The sequence below is a fragment of the Pinus tabuliformis genome, chromosome 1_2, assembly GCF_031772625.1.
Source record: "Pinus tabuliformis cultivar Carrire ecotype Pingquan chromosome 1_2, CPIR1, whole genome shotgun sequence".
Classification (NCBI taxonomy): Eukaryota; Viridiplantae; Streptophyta; class Pinopsida; order Pinales; family Pinaceae; genus Pinus; species Pinus tabuliformis.
In genome coordinates this window covers 506609077-506627920 of record NC_142298.1, presented here as the reverse complement: position 1 = coordinate 506627920, position 18844 = coordinate 506609077, and the positions used below count along the sequence as shown (strand labels likewise).

Sequence of the window (18844 nt, the reverse complement as noted above, 5' to 3'; positions counted from 1 at the left end):
TGTTAATACCCCTAACAAGGTTCGATTCCTCCAAGTGACATGACTGCTGCTCACATGGTTTGATTCCTCCAAGTAACATGATTACTCCTCGCACTTCATAGACCAGCAAAACCATACAAAGGGGCAATGTTTGACAGAAGTTGCCATGACCATTTAGTCAACCCCGATAGTCATATGCCATAATTATGACATGGCATCCACCTCTTGATAGGTGGTCATTGCTCAGCAATTAAAGTATTAATAAAGCATCCTCTAGAGTTTTGATTCCTCCAAGTGACACAATTACCCCTCACCTAGAGTTTTGATTCCTCCAAGTGACACAATTACCCCTCACCTAGAGTTTTGATTCCTCCAAGTGACATGATTACCCCTCACATGGTTTGATTCCTCCAAGTGACACAATTACTCCTCACATGTCATAGACCATCACAGCCCTACAAGGAGGGAATGTTCAGCAGAAGTCGCCATGGCCATTAAGTCAACCCCGATGATCACATGCCATGTTTATGACCTCACATCCCACCTCTCAATAGGAGGTCAGTGCTCAGCAAAATGTATTAATAGAGCATCGTCTAGAGTCTAAATTACTAAAAATGCCATTAGTAGTTTCTTCACTTTCACAAGGTGTTATTTTTAATGAATGCCTCGTAAGTGAGACTTGGATGAAAGGGGATTGGTAATCATAACATAGGGTGGCACCCTGAAATTGCTGGTCCTTTGTTCATCTATGAAATACGTGAATTACCATAAAACAAAACTACATATTCCCATCTCTATCGTCCAGTGTGCTAATGTCTAGGACACAATCTACCACTGCTCACTTTAAACCCATTTCCCTGCACTTTCAATCTGGACTTGGCATGCTCAAACAAAGTTTATAGTAGACAAATAGTTCGAAAATACTGGCATCAAACATCAAGGCAATGAGGCAATATTTCAACAAATGCATGGTCAAGCAAATTATCTCCAACATAGCCTGCCAACCTGGTTCTGGATGGAGCCATCGTTTGAACTTGAAATTCATCTATCAACTCGAGTCCAATCTACTGCCAAATATGAGTTCCAATTTCATTGCAAAAACATAGACTGGTCAACTAGCTCAGCCTTGGGGGAACAAAAAAATAATGCTAAATGTCCTAGGAAGCATCTTGTCCTCATGCATAACTCGTAGGAAGCATCTTCTCCTCAAGCATGGAGGAACCAAAAACTAATGCCAAACTCCAACAGTTTGAAGCATAATCTGTAGAGAAAAAGGACACAGGAGCAGTCCAGTGATAACAGTTGGTGTCAGAAACAGCAACTACTTAACGTTGACAAAAGATTACATATGAAACAGGCCACACTTTAGTTGTTCTGGCATGAAAAAGCAAACTCCAATCATATGCCCCATATATAGGCCGTTTGTAATTTGATCTCCTTTAAACCCTCTTTCTTTCATTCTAATTTGTGTGGAAATACACAAAATTTGCCAAACAACTGCTCCTATAGTATATCTTCATGATAAAGATGGAGCCCAAGGCCAAAACGAGAACATGCACGGCGAAATGCCATTGCTTCTGCTTTTTGAACAGGGTCTCCAAAACCTGTGTCATCTGTGGAAGCGGACCCAGTTGCTTCACGATGAATCTGTGAAAATATTTAAAACAGAGCTAACAGATCAGAGCTGTTTGACATAACCTTCAAATGAAACTCCAAATATGGAAATTAATAGAATGCCTTCAAATAATGATTATGGAAACAATCAACATATTATATTTCTGGCATTAGAGAAATCATCTAGTCAGGATGCAAACACACATGCATCCTTCTAAATCATATATAAAGATAACAATTGTAGCATTTTGCGTTTGTTTGACAAGATTCCTGATAAATGAACACATGTGCATTACTGACAAAAATAAATGCTGTTTTCATAATTACCTCAGCATCGACACCATAGATGGTTACACGATAGACAACTGATACAGACTTGCCATCATTCGAGTAGGTGATGCTGCGAACCTCTCCAGACCATTCTATAAAAACAGTTACAGATGTTATTAGACTCTAGCATAGCCTTCTGCAACAACTATCAGAAGACGACAGACTAATCTCTGAAAATAATTAGCAATAATTGAAAATACTATCTAAAATGCTGTGCTATATTGGACAAAGAACATAATCAATTATCATTGTTTTGTTTCTCAGAGCACACTCCAAAGTTCTGAGAGTGGAATGGTATCCCAAAATTGCCTTAATCACAAATGTTTAGAGTATGAGTACCTAGTAATCAAAGGGTATAGGTCTTCCCCACCCATGTATCACAATCTCCCTCTGGCATACCCCAAAGGCAGAAATAAATCACCACCAATTTTTCAGCAATCATAGATCATTAATACTTGGTAAGAAAACTTTTGGTAAGAGACAGTATTGTTAGGCAGAAACAAAGCATGCAGCAGAAATGGGACATTGGAGCATGGAGACAGAGACACATCCCAGAGAATCGACCCCAAGAACTCCTGTGTGAAGCTCAAAGCATTCAACTACTCTAACTAGTGTTGGAAGATGTAACCAGGTTCGGTCTTCACTAATGTATTTGAGTCATCATGTAATAAAGAAAAGAATTTATTATTATTATTATGACTTATTAAAGCATGGGTTTCATGCTTGGGTCATCATGTTTTAGGTAAAAGTCCCCACTGAGAACTTCTAGGATTTATTCCAAGTCAATAGAGTCGTTGTACTTTTAAAGAGACCCTTCTTGGGCTTTTGAATCATGTAAAAAAGTTAAGTATTGAGTCAAATATGAATTATGTTGTCTCCACACCAAGTCGGCCTCAAAGGAGGCTATTTGACCTCACCAAAGGGCTATAAATGAAGCCATTCGAATTCCATTTGAAGCACTCTCTCTCACAAGCAAGTTCGATCTCTCTTGAAGCCAAAAGAAGTGCGAAATAGAAGGAGGAGAAGGAAGTGCGAGTTTGGTCTAGGAGAAGGAGAAAGGGAAAATCGAACCTTTGGTGCAACTATCTCTCTCTCTCTCTCGTGCCCTAGTTTGGAAGATCGAAGTTCTCTTATTGATGTCATAGCCAGTTGTTGTATGATGTTGTAACCAGTTGTCGTGTTGATGCCATAGCCAGTTGTCGTGTGATGTTGTCACCTCAAGAAGTTGTATTGGGCCAAGATCGAAGGTTCTAAGTAAAGATCGAAGTCTTTCAGTGAAGATTGAAGTCTCTAAGGCAAGGTTGAAGTTGTTGGGTCGAAGAAAGTGTTGTCGCTACTATTGCCACTGTTAGGTCAACAAGGATCATATGCAAGTAAGGAAGAACGCTAATTTGGTGTGGAGGAAAGTTTGTGTCAAGGTCAAGAGTTTTGGAATATCTCTGGAAAACTATTGAAGGAAGAATTACTGACAAGTTTTTTCCCTAGAGAGGGGTTTTGCCCTGGCTATGAGCCTACATCTAGTGTTCATTGTTTTATGTGTTATTGCTTTGGTAATTGCTTGTTGAACTAAAAGAAAGAAGATATAAAGAAAAGTGATAACAAATCAAGAACATCACAAGTAATTATAGAGAATAAGAAAATATTTTGTCTTTCTGATTTTCTAACATGGTAGCAAAGCTTTGGTGAAAAAAGAAAGAAAAGCGCAGTCTCAGGCACTTGATCAAGGAACCATTCAAAAGGATTATCTCATGGAAAGAGTCTACTATATTCAAGGAAGATGTCTAACACAATCAAGGAAGAAAACAAACTTGAAGGAGCCTCAAATTACAGATCTTGAAAAAGAGGATTGACCTCATCCTTGAAAAGAACAAAGTACTTGACTTGGTCAAAGGAAAAGTTAAGAAGCCTACAGATGACTCCAGTGATGCTGACAAAGTAAAATTCAAAGAATTAGAATTAGTGGCCATGATTCTAATGGTAGAAGGAATAAAGGACAATCTCATCCCATTTAGGGCCAACATCAATCATGCTCAGGAAATGTATGAAGCCTTGTCAAAGTTATAAACTATTAAGAACATTGGTCAAGTGGCAAGCTTGAAGAATGAACTAAGGACCACAAAGATGACTAAAGAAGATACAGTTGCCTCCTTTGTGAAGATAGCAAGAATCAGAGATGATACTTTGGCCATTGATGAAATTGTTCCAGACAAAGAACTCATGATCATTGCTTTATTAAGATTGCCACCTACTTGGGGTTCATTTGTTGCAGGTCTTAACAGTTGGAAGGAAGTTCCCACATTTGAAGAACCATGGACTGCCTGCAGTCAGGATGAGTTGATGATCTCATTAGTTGCCAATTCTAAAGATGTTTCAAATGCATACATTGCTCAACATAAAGGAAAGAAATCAAAAGGACCAAGTAAGAAAGTTGACATGTCCAAGGTAGATTGATTGTCCCGACAATCCAAGAAGCAAGAAGAGAGAAAGAGATCAAGCCAATGTTGTTGAAAAGGAAGACCTAAAGAAAGCCAAACCCGAAGAATCTGACATAAGGGACTTACACTACTAAGTCCTTTGCTTGTAGCCTTAGATATCTTATTTTATATTTTTTATGTTTTAGAATTTATAGGTTTTTAACATGTTTTTGGAAAAAGACATTTTTTTGTTTTTGTAAGTTTATAGGTATCCCTCAAGCTTTGGAGGGAGCCCCCAACAACTCCCAAAGATAAGTATCTCATTTCCTTTCAGTTTTTTGTTTCATGTACTCATTTAGTTTTGATTATATTAAATAATAATCACCTTTTTCCCTCTATTGTCTTGATTAGGAAGACATTTGCTATATCATCAAGGATTATGGAAGAAAGCCGCCCAAGATAAGGTTTGTCAAGAAACAAAGGTATGCCTAAAACTACAAAACATCGACTTCTTTATAATGTTTATTCTTTTGACAATATATTACTAACATTGTTGTGTCTAGCTATATTAAATCATATTGATTCTTGTTTTAGGTGATTCATCACTTCCTCATTTCGTGCCTCTCCTACTTGTATGGGCGGCCAGATTTAGAGTTTTACTATTTCATTTTATCTCCTCAGGAGCTTTATTTTGCTTTCTTTGTTGTTTTGTTGTGTTGGGTATGGGTATCCTCTACAGTCCTGTTTTCTGCAGACTGGTTTGGGGTTTACATACCCATTACTTGTTGCCCAGTCTGTGGGCTTTACTGGAATACTTCTTTTGAAGTATTGTTATTGTACGTGGCTCTGACCACACTTCTGCATATGTGTTTAGCATCTACAACATGTAATTTTCTGAAATAAATGGAAATTACGGATTTTCTCCTCAGAAAAAAAAAAAAAAAAAAAAAAAGGTGATTCATCACTTGATAAATCTACCCCACTCCTATTCTTAATTGATTATATAGAACCTTAGACAAATTCCCTGGAAAACCCTAACCTAAGGGTATGCTAATTTGAATGTTTGAAACCCTAGCCTACTTAGGGTTATTGAAAAATGTTATTTGAAGTTCCGTTGACGATGTCATGTTTAGGATTTTGGTATGTTCAGGAAAACCTAACTTGTTAGGGTTGAATGATAAAGTCTAAAATCCTGAAGCTGTGGAATATTGGTAATCTTAGGTTTGCTATATTCCTATATTGAAACCCTAACTCATTAAGGTTTGGTGGAATGTGCAAGAAAGACCCTTATAATGTCTTAGAAATGATTTCCTTGGTATGCATGTGCTTGTTTGATCAAACCCTAGTTTAATCAAGTTTGTTGTATGTCTAACTCTTATTAATCTTTGTGAAGTTGGGTTTGACTAACACATGATATAAAATGCCAATGCATGATGATGAAGTCCTAGATGTATGAGTTAACCTATTTGTTGGTGGTCATAAATCCTAGGGTTTGGAACTAAAACCTAGTCAAAGTTTGTCTTTCTAGGATGATAGTATTTATGAAATTCTAGGGTTTTGGAGTTAAACCTTAGTAGAAGTAAAAATCTCTAATGATTTGAGATTTGTGTAAGATTGATGAAATTTGAGTTTTAATCGGAATTGATGTTTGATTGAAAAATCTAGGGTTTGCAACTAACCCTAGTGGAAGTTAGTCATGTTAATAAGTTGTGATTAGTTTTGATTGATTCTTTTGTATGAAATCTAGGATTTGTATGAATTGTTTCTAGGAAGAAACATTGAAACCCTAGATATAATGAAAGTTGTTATGAAGTAGTCTAGGGCTTATGGCAAAGTCCTTAGCAAGATGTTGAAGAGTATGTGTCTCTTGTTTAAGTTTGGGTATCTGATATATGTAAGGTTGAAATGCTTCCGTAATTCTGATATGGCTAGCTTCATGCTTCTATAGTTTTGGTTGTACTTGTTATCTAAGTTGTGCATGCACACAATCTTCAAAATGGTGAAGATGTTCGTTGATATGATAAGCACAATGTGGATGATGATTGCTCTAATGAAATGATTGGAAGTCTCAAAAGATTCTCCGATGTCGAAGTAAAGTAGTTGATCCCCCTAGATTAAGAGGCTGCCTGGGATGCTCCCTTGTTAAGAGGGAGGGCATAGCATAGTTTTGATTGGAGAATGAAGTTTGAAGGATATGTTGTTGTATGTGAAGTTGAAAAATTCAGTTGATAGGCCTACCGTGTTGAGAAGCAACATCAAGAAAACCCTGAAGGTTTGTGTTTATTTATGAATATGTGAAAATATATTATTGATTGGGGTTGTGTTTATATCTCTCGAAGGTTTTGAAAGCATGTTGGTTACCGATCAATTTGATCAGGATAAATTTGTTGTCACTGATCTGCTGGATCAAGGAGAGGCTTTGTGAGTCAAGCATTGCTTGGGAGAACATCTGGCTGGCACTTTGTGTTGATGTCTAGGTCTCGAAGTTGGAAAGGTGGTGTTGATTATAGAGCTCTGTTTTTGGATACACACCTGGATCTTTGGGTTGGTGGTTAGCAAGTAAGCATGATGGTACCTAGAGAGGTTGAAAGCTTGAGTCTATCATAGTCCCACCTGGATGCATTAAACTGGTCTGGAATCTAGTTTGTGGCATTGTGGTGCCTAAACTATTGAGAGACCAATGGATAGATTTCCCTGGTCAAGAATCTAGTCCATGGCATTGCAGTGCCTAAAGTTCTTCATGGTTCATATAGTTGAGATCTTCCTTGTACTTGTATATGATGAATACCTCCCTAGTTAAGAGGGAGTGTTGGAAAATGTAACTAGGGCCGGTCTTCATTAATGTATTTGAGTCACCATGTAATAAAAAAAAAAAAGAATTTTTATTATTATTATTATGACTTATTAAAGCATGGGTTTCATGTTTGGGTCATCATGTTTTAGGTCAAAGTCCCCATTGAAGACTTCTAGGATTTATTCTATGTCAATAGAGTCATTCTACTTTTAAAGAGACCCTTCTTGGCCTTTTGAGTCATGTAAAAAGGTTAAGTATCGAGTCAAATATGAATTATGTTATCTCCACACCAAGGCGGCCTTAAGATGATCAAGTCAGCCTCAAAGGAGGTTATTCGACCTCACCAAAGGGCTATAAATGAAGCCATTCGAATTCCATTTGAAGCACTCTCTCTCAAAAGCAAGTTTGATCTCTTGAAGCCAGAAGAAGTGCGAAATAGAAGGAGGAGAAGGAAGTGCGAGTTTGGTCTAGGAAAAGGAGAAAGGGAAAATCGAACCTTTGGTGCAACTATGTAATGAATAAAATATATATAAATAATGTAAAATAATGTAAATAATAATAAGCATAAATAATTATTAGTTAATTAGTAATTAGGTTGAAGAGGCATGTCTAAATGAGACATGACTCTTCATGAAGAGACACTTGCCTAATATATAAGCAAGCCTCTTGTTCTCATTGTAAATCATTCATTCAATCATTCTTATTCATTTTTATTTAATATAATATTTGTATCCTCATGGATATCTTGATATTCCAAGTCTTTTGGAGTAATTAATTTATAGAAGGAACTTTGTTCGCTTCATTTGGTATTAGAGCAGTCGATCCTCTGGCTGCTCCACCGTTGCACAGAGTTGTGTTCTTCGATCCAGGTCTTTGACCGTCAAATTCATCAACATTGTTGTCATTGAAGCATTTCGCTGCAAGAATTTGGAGATTCTCCATTCCACCATGAGGCCTTTGGCCATTAAAAAAAAGAGAAGAGAAAAAAAAAGGTTTTATATTAAAAAATATATATATATATATATATATATATATATATTTAAAAAAAGAAAGAAAGAAAAAAAAGAGTCAACATAAAGAGAATATTAATAAATAAAAAAATCAATATATATTGGAAGATAAATAATAAAGAAGAAAAAAAAAAAATATATATATATATCATACTTAAAAGAAAAACAGAAACAAAACAACAAAAATCAAAACCTTACCTTGTCGTTATCGCATCCAATAATTGTCGAGCATCCTACTGCGACCGCCGCCGGAAATTGATACCTTGCTAGACCGTTGCTACTGTCAGAGCGAGTCGACTACGTTAGCAGAAACATCCGCAGTAGCTAACATCCAATCGGGTCAAAGTCCATCCAACAACCGTCGGAGCTCCATTGCAAAGTCGCAGTGTTTCCCTTTACCTTCCGTTGCTGCCTCAGGAAATTATATTCCAGCCACTCGCTGGCTCATAAGGATAGCTTCTCGACACTCACTGGCTAAGAAAGATAGATTCTGTCCCTCCATTGATCCACATTGTTTGTCCGCATCGCTTCTGCCTTCCTATCCGAGTCATTCTACCACCTCAAAATCATTCCATCGTTCCAACAGCCTTTGTTGCTGCCGATTCATTCTAATCGATTCATCACGTCGTTCCAACCTGTAGGTTGACCGTCATTGTAGGTTGGCTGAACCACTAACAAATTACAACAACGTATTTAGCCGCAAGATGTATTTATAATCTTGGGGGCCGTAGAATTAATATAAATTAATATATATACTACATAATTATATTGTGTAGTTATATATATTTAATTTATTAAAAAAAAATATTAAGAGGAAATTATTAGAGTCAAGGTTATTTAAAAAAAAAGGAAAATATTTGGAAATATATATATATATAAAAGGTATTTAATAAAAATAAATAAATAAATACGTAAGTAACATTAATTAATTAAAATAATATATTTTAATTAATTAATTTAAAACAAAAAAAAAAAAAAATTATATAAAAAAACTGGAAGATTAAAATATATATATATATAAAGGTGAATTCCGAGATTCAAAGAAGTAACAAAGCTTTGAAGTTTTATAAAGAGAATTCCTTTAAAAAAGAAAAACGAAAAAATCCCAAGTTCATCTTAACAAAGTAAAAATGGAGTCAACAGTTAACGATAAAGAAATTGAGTGTAGTTCAGAAATGAAAGAAGGAAGATTTTCTAAAACCTTTAGTAAATGTTTTGATACACTATTTAAAATGAAAGGATCACTCGCAGGAAGAGATATCATAATCTCTATCAGTCCTGCTGATTAAAAAAAAAAAAAAAGTAATTATGTTAGTCCTAAATGTGCTAACCAATTGGTGATTCCTGAATCAAATATAGTTGAAACAAACATTTTTGGCGAATATGACAAACAATATGACATAAGCAATCTACACCCAAGTATTGGAGATTACACTTTTACTTCGCAATTCACCGTAAAAACCTTATTTCTTAACGATAGTGACATTGTTTTGGAATCACCCTGGATGGAAACTCTAGGATTTGTCATCTTAAATACAAAGAAGAAGTTTTTAACATTTTCTTACAAGAAGAAGAAAATAGCGCTCCAAGATTTTACACTAAAACCAAATTCAGTAACACCATAAGATATCTCAGATATTTCAAAAGTAATGTCTCAAGAAAGTAAAAAAGTATTACAAAATATGCAAAGTGAAATTGACAAAATCACTGTTGACAAAAATGAAGAAATTTCTCGATTTAAAAACCATAGCGAAAAATTACTGACACAAATTAAGAAACTTAAGAAGGATAAGAAGTTATTAGAAAACAAGGTACAACAATTTATCGAGAAGGAAGCATCAAACGTAGGAATTCAAGTTGATGACAAAACCAAAAATACCGATTCAGTGAATGTCACAACTCAAGAAGAAGACAAGCAAGTTGAAAAAAAGACGCGCTTGGATGTTGCAGTTCAGACAATGAACTTCCCAAGAGAATGTTCCGTAATGAACTCAACAACATCATCCCCTGAAATAAATCAAAAAATTTACACACACCTAATAAGGGAAAGTAAAGTCCCATATCGACATCTGAATCATGAGAGTAGACAACTCAACCATGCTACGTATCGGGACCATTCAGACCAGAAACAACAAATTAATATTTCAGAGAATAATGACGTAAAATCGATCTCGTCTTATGCTGACAAGTCGTTACAAAATTCCAATGATCAGAATACTATACAGAAGATTAATCTGGGATGGTCTGATCCCTTCTCAGTGCGACAATTTTGTTTGTCACTTAGAAGATCATATCAGCTTGTATCGACAAGGATGACTGTTCCGAGACAGAAAGACTTTCGAAGCCGAAAAAGAAATCAAGCCTTTTTCATCGACAAGCTTTGAGGACAAAGCTTTTTGAGAAAGGAGGCAATGTAACGAATAAAATATATATAAATAATGTAAAATAATCTAAATGATAATAAGCATAAATATTTATTAGTTAATTAGTAATTAGGTTGAAGAGGCATGTCTAAATGAGACATGACTCTTCATGAAGAGACACTTGCCTAATATATAAGCAAGCCTCTCGTTCTCATTGTAAATCATTCATTCAATCATTCTTATTCATTTTTATTTAATATAATATTTGTATCCTCATGGATATCTTGATATTCCAAGTCTTTTGGAGTAATTAATTTATAGAAGGAGCTTTGTTCGCTTCAAACTATCTCTCTCTCTCATGCCCTAGTTTGGAAGATTGAAGTTCTCTTATTGATGTCGTAGCTAATTTTCGTATGATGTCGTAACCAGTTGTCGTGTTGATGCCATAGCTAGTTGTCATGTGATGTTGTCAACTCAAGAAGTTGTATTGGGCCAAGATCGAAGATTCTAAGTAAAGATCGAAGTCTTTCAGTGAAGATTGAAGTCTCTAAAGCAAGGCCAAAGTTGATGGGTCGAAGAAAGTGTTGTTGTTGTTGTTGCTAATGCTAGGTCAAGAAGGATCATCTACAAGTAAGGAAGAAGGTTGACTTGGTGTGGAGAAAAGTTTCTGTCAAAGTCAAGAGTCTTGGAATATCTCTGGAAAGCTATTGAAGGAAGAATTACTGACTGGGTTTTCCCCTAGATAGGGGTTTGACCTGGCTGTGAGCCTACATCTTGTGCCCATTGTTTTATGTCTTATTGCTTTGGTAATTGCTTGATGAACTAAAAGAAAGAAGATATAAAGAAAACGTAATAACAAATCAAGAACATCACAAGTAATTATCAAGAATAAGAAAATCTTCCTGCCTTTCTGATTTTCTAACAACTAGCCCACCAACCTACCAAGAGTTGTAAACCATAGTGAATTGCTAATATAATGCTTACAAAATAGGCCAAATAAAGACAAAAAATTATAAACACAACACAAGTGCCGAATGTACAAGTGCAGCAGGTGTCGGATGTAGAGTGAGTACAGATATCATCATCTATGCCAAGTATAGTTGGAGGTTATTGATATGATACATGTCATGATGATGGTACAAGATGACTGAGATGATGCAGCTAGATGATGTCACTAGATAATGCAGATGGATGAAACCCTAGCACTAGGGTTTGGTTTCCTAGACGATGGACACACCCCCGCGAATGTTGACGATTTTGATTATGCATATCAGTTAGTTTGTCTTGGAGACTCATCATTAGATTCTCCTCATCATGCCGATTCTGGTGGTATGTGGAGTGTCCCGTGGGCATTCACAGATTGGGAGAAAATCTCAATCAACGTTAGTCACCCCATTTCATGGTCAATACTCCCAAGGGCTATTGATGTGGCGTTTCAAATTAATTAAGGCAACAATCAAATAATTTGGCATTTATTATTTGCTAAGTTAGGAAGGAAGTCATTAAATTTCATTTAATATAGTCAAAACAATTTTTCGAGGCAAACACCAAAAGCAAAATTTGCCATGGTCCAAAAAGCAAATCTAATGGCCCATAATGTTGGAAAATCAAGAGACTTGCAGATTATAGATGATTTTCCTTAACTTGATAATTATTTGTGATATTTGTTGGCCTTTTATTATTTATTATATCTTGTTCATCAAGCAATTACCAAAACAATGAAGATCACAATGAGACAAAGTACACAAGATATAGGCTCCAAGCAAGGGAAAAACCCCTCCAAAGGGAAAACCTAGAAAGAAAGCTTCTCTTCTTATAGAATCTTCTTACAATGAGACTTCCAAGACCCAAAGACCAAAGCCCAAAATCCTCCCAAGCACCAAGTCAACCTACCAACAAGATCCTCTTTAAGGAAACTTCAAAACTTTGACCTTGTAGCTTCACATCTAGAATTTCGGCCCTGCAACCTCACTTCAAAATTTCAACCCTGCAACTTCACAGCGTCACATAAACCCTAGCAGCTTCACATGTGTGGACAAAAAAAGATGATCTCCAAGAGATTTCGACTTCTTCTTTTCTTTGTCCTCCTTGCTTTTTCTCCTTCTTCATTATTGCAGATCGAACTAGAGATGAGATTGTCACTCAAATGAGTTGAGCTCCTTTTATTTATAGCCTTCTTGAGGGGTTGAATAGACCTCCTTTAGGCCGACTTCATCTTGATTGGGCCGACTTAGTCTTGGAGAATAAATGGCTTTTCTCAACTCCAAACTAATATTTTTCTTTGTTATAAGAGTCCAAATGGGACTATAATACATGACACAAATTCTTCTTTGTCCCAGAAAGACCTATAAGCACGAAGAACATGCTTTTGACCTAGACTTGATCATGAAACCCATGCTTTGAATAAAAATAAAAATATTTTTCTTTCCTTTTCTTTCTTTATATTATGAAGACTGAACCAAGTTACAATTTCCAACACTCCCTCGTAACTAGGGAGGTATTCATAATCCCATCATGAAGTACAAGGAATCTCAATCTAGAATCATTCTCATAAGAAGAGTCGAACTGATAATCCATCTGTTAAGCATATATATCATAACCAGCACTGTCATTGAAGGCCTTAACTACACAAGCTCAACTTCACTCGAGAGCATTATTCTAGGAGGCTTTACGTGAGCTGCCACACTACCTCTAAGGCACATAACCCATCCATATGTTCACCAGGTATGTCTTTTTAGGATTATTCTTATCTTGGATTTCCAATCCTGAATCCTCAAAGAATATCGGTCCTCTTTGACTACTCTTATCTTTGATGCCCTCCTCAATCCTCAAAGAGCATCGGTATACAACTTCTTTCCTGAATTCTTTAATCCATAAGAAGTTCCAATCTCATATGCTTATCCAACCCTCTAGAGTCCATTATTTTCTTATGGCCTTCACTAAGGCATACGCCTATTATTCATGGTCTAATGCATGACACATAAAGATAAGAACTATCTAACATCACTCCCTCTCAATTAGGGAAGAGATATCTACCAAACCAAGCTTGTCTATAAAATACTTAAGCTTCTTGTTTGGTAAAGCTTTAGTCAGAGTATTTGCTACCTATTCATCTGTGGGTAAATAATGCAGCTCCACAACCCCATCTCATACTAGGCTTCTGATGTAGTGGTACTTATTATTTGTATGCTTTGTCCTAGCATGAAACATCAGGGCTTTTGTCAATCTCATGTAGCTTTCATTGTCACAATGTATGCATGTAGGGCTAAGTGGTCCTTCAAATAAATCTAATAATAACTTCCTGAGCCAAACAACTTCTTGACAAACTTCATTTGCAACAACATACTCAGCTTCAACACTAAAAGCAATTGTATCTTGCTTTTTGCTCATCCATGAGACCATGGAAGATCCTAAGCTAAAGCATCCCCTTGTTGTGCTTTTTCCATCTATCTCACTGCCACCCCAATCAGAATTTGTATATCCCATGAGTTGAATTGTTATACTGAAGACAATGACGTATGGTTCCATGCAAATATCTTAGGATATGTTTGGCTGCAATCTAATGATCATGTTTTGGCTCCATCTGGAACTGACTGAGGGCATTTACTGCAAAAAAATGTCAGGTCTAGTGTTTACCAGAATCCAGATACATCAAGGACCTAATCAACGGTCTATAGCAAGTTGAATCCACCAGACTAGAATCTGAACTTCTCAACTTCCTCATATTGGTAATCATGGGAGTCATCATAGGCTTGTTGTCCATCATGCCAAAATTTTGTAGAATCTTGATCACGTATTTTCCTTGACCAAGATATATCTCACTTGGCTTCTACCAAACTTCTAGTACTAAGTAATAAAGCATAATCCCCAAATCCTTCATATCCTTCATATCAAACTTGGCTGCTAATTGCTTCTTGCATTCCTGAATTCGATGTTTAAACCTTGTAACAAGTAGATCATCCACATACAATAGTATGATGACTGGTTCATCCCAGACCACCCTAATGTAGAGGTTAGGATCTGCAAAACTCTTGACAAAACCAAGTCTCAATAGATATGCATCCATTCTTGCATACCAAGCTCTAAGTGCTTGCTTTAAGCCATATAAAGCTTTCTTTAGTCTGCAGGCATGAGTCTCCCTCTGATTTATTTCAAATCCTTGAGGTTGCTCATGGTAAACCTCTTCATCAATAGTTCATTCTAAAAAGTTGTCTTAACATCCATTGGATGGACGTTCCATCCCATTGTAGCAGCCAAAGAGATAAGAGATTTGATTGTTGTATATCTAGTTGTAGTAGCAAAAGTTTCTTCATAATCAATACCTTCTTTCTGTGAGAAGCCCCTTGCCACAAACCTTGCCTTGTATTTATCAATGCTCCTGTCTACAACATGCTTTATTTTATCTATCCATTTTGAAGTGATTATCGATTTGTCACTTGGTCTAGGAACAATTTCCCATATATCATTCTTCATAATTGACTGGTATTCTTCCTACATCGCATTCCCCCACTCTTGATATTTAGCTTCATTTTCATAGGAGGAAAGTTCAACTTTAATGAGCTTCGTCATATATGTTGCATATCCAGAATACCTCTTAGGTCATATAAATTCCAGTGTATTGATTAGGCCTTCTACTTGTCTAGGGCAACGACATTGGATCTTCTCGTTGACAAGTCATTTTGACTTTAACGTATTATACTCTCCCTCTGTTGAACATTTGATATTGATAATAAGATGAATTCTTCAAGGGTTTTTCCCATATTGGGGTTTTTCCTTGGCTTGAGCCATATGATTGTGTCCTCTTGTCTTGGCTTGTCTTTTGCCTTTGTTGCATATGTTCTTTCTTCAATTTCTGTCAATATGATAATGATTCTAGTGATTACTAATGAATTATGAGTGGGCTAATATCAAATATTGAAGTATATCTCATAAGCAAAGAACATGTTAATCTAAAATTAACATGGTATCAGAGCCAAGAGAGGTCAAGCCCAAGCAAGAGTAGGATCAATCTCTGAAAGGTTTGTTGATAATTCTGTGTGGTCTCCTTCCTCATCAAGATCAGTCATATCACTCGCCCTAGCAAGGAAAAAATATCACATCTGTTCGAGGCTTCAGAGACCAAGCTCCTTGTTAAATTCTAGAAAGTCTTGGATATTATTAAAGGAAAACGAAGGCTTTTGAGTGCCATACAAACCCTGACCTAAAATATCGAAGGGTTGATTCAAGAAGCCCTCACAAGGCCGAGTTTATTGTTCAAAAAAGCAGTCTTGGGCTCCTAATACAAAAACATTTTAGAAGGTTTGATTTGAAAAGGCCTTGAGGTTCAACTTGATCCTCCGATGATGGCAGCATAATCTGGAATCCACAATACTTCGTTGTCTCTACGATTCTCGATCTCAACAATTCAATATGTTCTATCAATCAACTAGAACTCTGTTGGATTGAACCTATATACATAGTTCTTATATGCACTAGCTATTGCAGTACCTTCGTCTTTGGCATCTTGGATAAGGGGTGAAGTACCTTAAGGATCTTCATTCTTGAAGAACAATTACAAGAACTTGGCATCCCATTACACGCCTTCGATCATGAAGTACAAAAGAGGATGTGATGGCAAAGATTTCTAGTCATAGATGGGGATGTGCATTTTGATCACAATAACTCAATCTATGATAGAACCTTACCACCTGGTGGGTGAATCTATATCCGAGTCTCTGGAGGAATGCAAAGAAAAAGATTGGATCAATTAAGAAATATTTTCTACTATCAATGTGGCTTTAGCAGCTACTGTACAAGACATCACCATTATTTTTATCTCCGTGGCAATAGATAGGCTGGACCAAGAAAAGGAGATGGTTGCAGTGCTCTTGTCCTTTCTCTATGCTGATGTGATTGAACCTGAGCAGTAGTTGATGACAGACTTCCTCCAACCTTTCCAACCATATCGTCAAAACCTACTCCAGGTGGATCAAAGGGAGTAGAAGTATTTCAGAAATCTGGGAAAAGTTGTGTGTCAGCTCCTCTTCATGCAAAAATGGTCGAATGGATTGATAACTCCTCTTGCCCAATGATTATTTCAAGAAGGTTGTCCATGTCAAAGGTCATAAGGACTAATAACTGGTTGCAGATGACTCGATGGGCAAGGTTTCTTTTCCAATATTCAGAGGGAGCTATGATTCAAAGGGAGTTGATTTCTTCCTTAGCCTAAAGGTCTGGTAATATGGGGAAGTTGTTGATCCAGATTCAAACATCTTGTGGGTGGTCTGAGGTACACTATTGAAAATTGTTGAGTGACAGTATAAAGAATGGTAAGGTGCTATAATTCACCTCATTTCATGGATGAAAGACTGAAGTCAGAGAGCTCTGTTGAGGCTGAACGTATAAAACAGTAAACATGGCTTACTATGAAGCCATTTGAGGTAGCTCTTTAGTGAGCAATTTTAGCACACCTTCATTGTATATTATAGAGTGGGGTTCATTCCTTTTAAGATTCCCATGTTCCACGACCACTTCGAGCATTTTGGCTTCGGGTACCACTTTATTTGGGATATGGTATAGTTGGGACCAATCAAGCTCCATCATTTCAAGATGGATGTACAGGTTACCATCATCTTCGCTAAGCCTCTTCGTAAGTTTATCTTCCTTCAAAAATAGGTTGGGAGTCGTGGAAAGATCCTGCTATGAGGATCGTAATTGAGCACTGAGCTCTAGGAGCTCTTGGGGGCTTGAGGTACTTCTTGAGCTAGGAGCGACCATAGGGTGAGTGGTTCACCTTCCCCTATAGGTGTGCGATGTACAGGGTTAGTGGTTCACCTTCTCATATGACAGAGGACATGTGCGTGGGGTGAGTGGTTCACTTTCCCATACGATTGATAACACGTGTGTAGGGTGAGTGGTTCACCTTCCCCTACTATTGATGACATAGATAGTATGAGTAGTTCACCTTCTCCTATGGCATATGAGCAAGATGAGTGGTTCACCTTCTCATGCGGGTACCCAGTGAAAGATGCATATAAGCATCTGCTTCTTGTCACATATGGACATGCCGATGGCACGTGGTTCATCATCTCCCCACGTGTAGGATGCTCATTCCCTACAATCAATGGTTGACATGTCGGTGGGATTTCATCCTTTCCCCACCTGTAGGTTCCTTCCTACAATTGTTTGTTGGCATGCATGTAGGACGTGGTTCATCCTTTCCCTGCTACCAATGCTTTACATGCGCATAGGATGTGGTTTATCCTTTCCCTACGATGGTTGTGATGTGAGTGTAGGATGTGGTTCATCCTTTCCCTACATGTGGTTGTGGGCAGGATGTGATTTATTCTTTCCTTGCTATTGCTACAATATCATCCTACCCATGTAGTTTGGGACACATGGGAAGTACCTCTCATCTGGCCAATGAGTTGGGAAAAGTGGATAGGGACCATAGCACTACCGATGGATGCATCGTGTACTGTCGTACTCCCTATGTCTAGGATGAATGATGTTTCTTCAACTTGATCACTTGGGATCAAGTCCGATTGGAGTTTACCCCTTGGTTATGTGGACTGACTTTTGTCAGTGGAGAGTGGCAAGGTCTTGTGACTCACTCTTGATCAATTCTTCTTCATTATCTATATCAATGTACAGCAGAGTTGAGACGAGATGCAAAGATGATTCATGATGACAAGATGGCATGATAATAAATGGATTGGCATGTGGAATTCTCCCTAGTTGAGAGTGAGTATTAAAATTGGCAACTAGGGCCAAATTCCATTTTGAGCAAATCTTTTGAAGAAGATAATTATGGCATTGAATTCCTCTTTTCGAGAGGACTAAAATCGAACTAAAGATCACTGAATTTGGATAAGGAAAATATTTATTTATTCAAAAAAGATCTACAAGCCATGACCTTATCAAGGCAGGAAAATTGAAAATTTGAAATTCGAATTTGCCTCCAAGTGTCAAGGTCAGCCTCACCTCCATAAGGACAAATCGTCATGTCTATTTGTATATATATAGGCATCCTCCCACCTCATTTGCATCATCCAAAAGGTCTCCAATGTATGTCTGAGGCAGTCGTGCTCAAGGAGGATGAAGGATTGTCCTGTTTTTGGGTTCTTCTTCTGCAACTAGGCCGAGATGCTTCACATAGGGTAGTCATTGATCTTAAGGAGAAATTTGGTCTCTTTTGTATGGGCAAATTCATCATTGCAAGTCTCATTTCAATAGCTGAAAGGTGGGCCAAATTTGAGGACTGGCTTGTGGAGAATAAGAGGCAGAATCTCCCACCAAAGTAAGGTCGCATTTCAGATCCATTGCTTCAGAAAGGGGTCGCAAGCATTCACCCTCATAAAG

At 37.1% G+C, this 18844-nt stretch overlaps 1 protein-coding gene across 1 annotated transcript in view; it reads right to left on the bottom strand.

The window, feature by feature from the left end:
• Positions 1–1044: 1044 nt before the first annotated feature.
• Positions 1045–18844, bottom strand: part of LOC149206559 (DNA repair RAD52-like protein 1, mitochondrial) — a 103713-nt gene continuing 85913 nt past the window's right edge. The window contains exons 3-4 of the mRNA XM_089395475.1: positions 1921–2015; positions 1045–1626 (exon numbers count right to left, since the gene is read on the bottom strand). Of these exons, the coding sequence (XP_089251601.1) occupies positions 1483–1626; positions 1921–2015 (239 nt within the window). The 3' untranslated portion in view covers positions 1045–1482. The remainder of the gene's footprint in view (positions 1627–1920; positions 2016–18844) is intronic.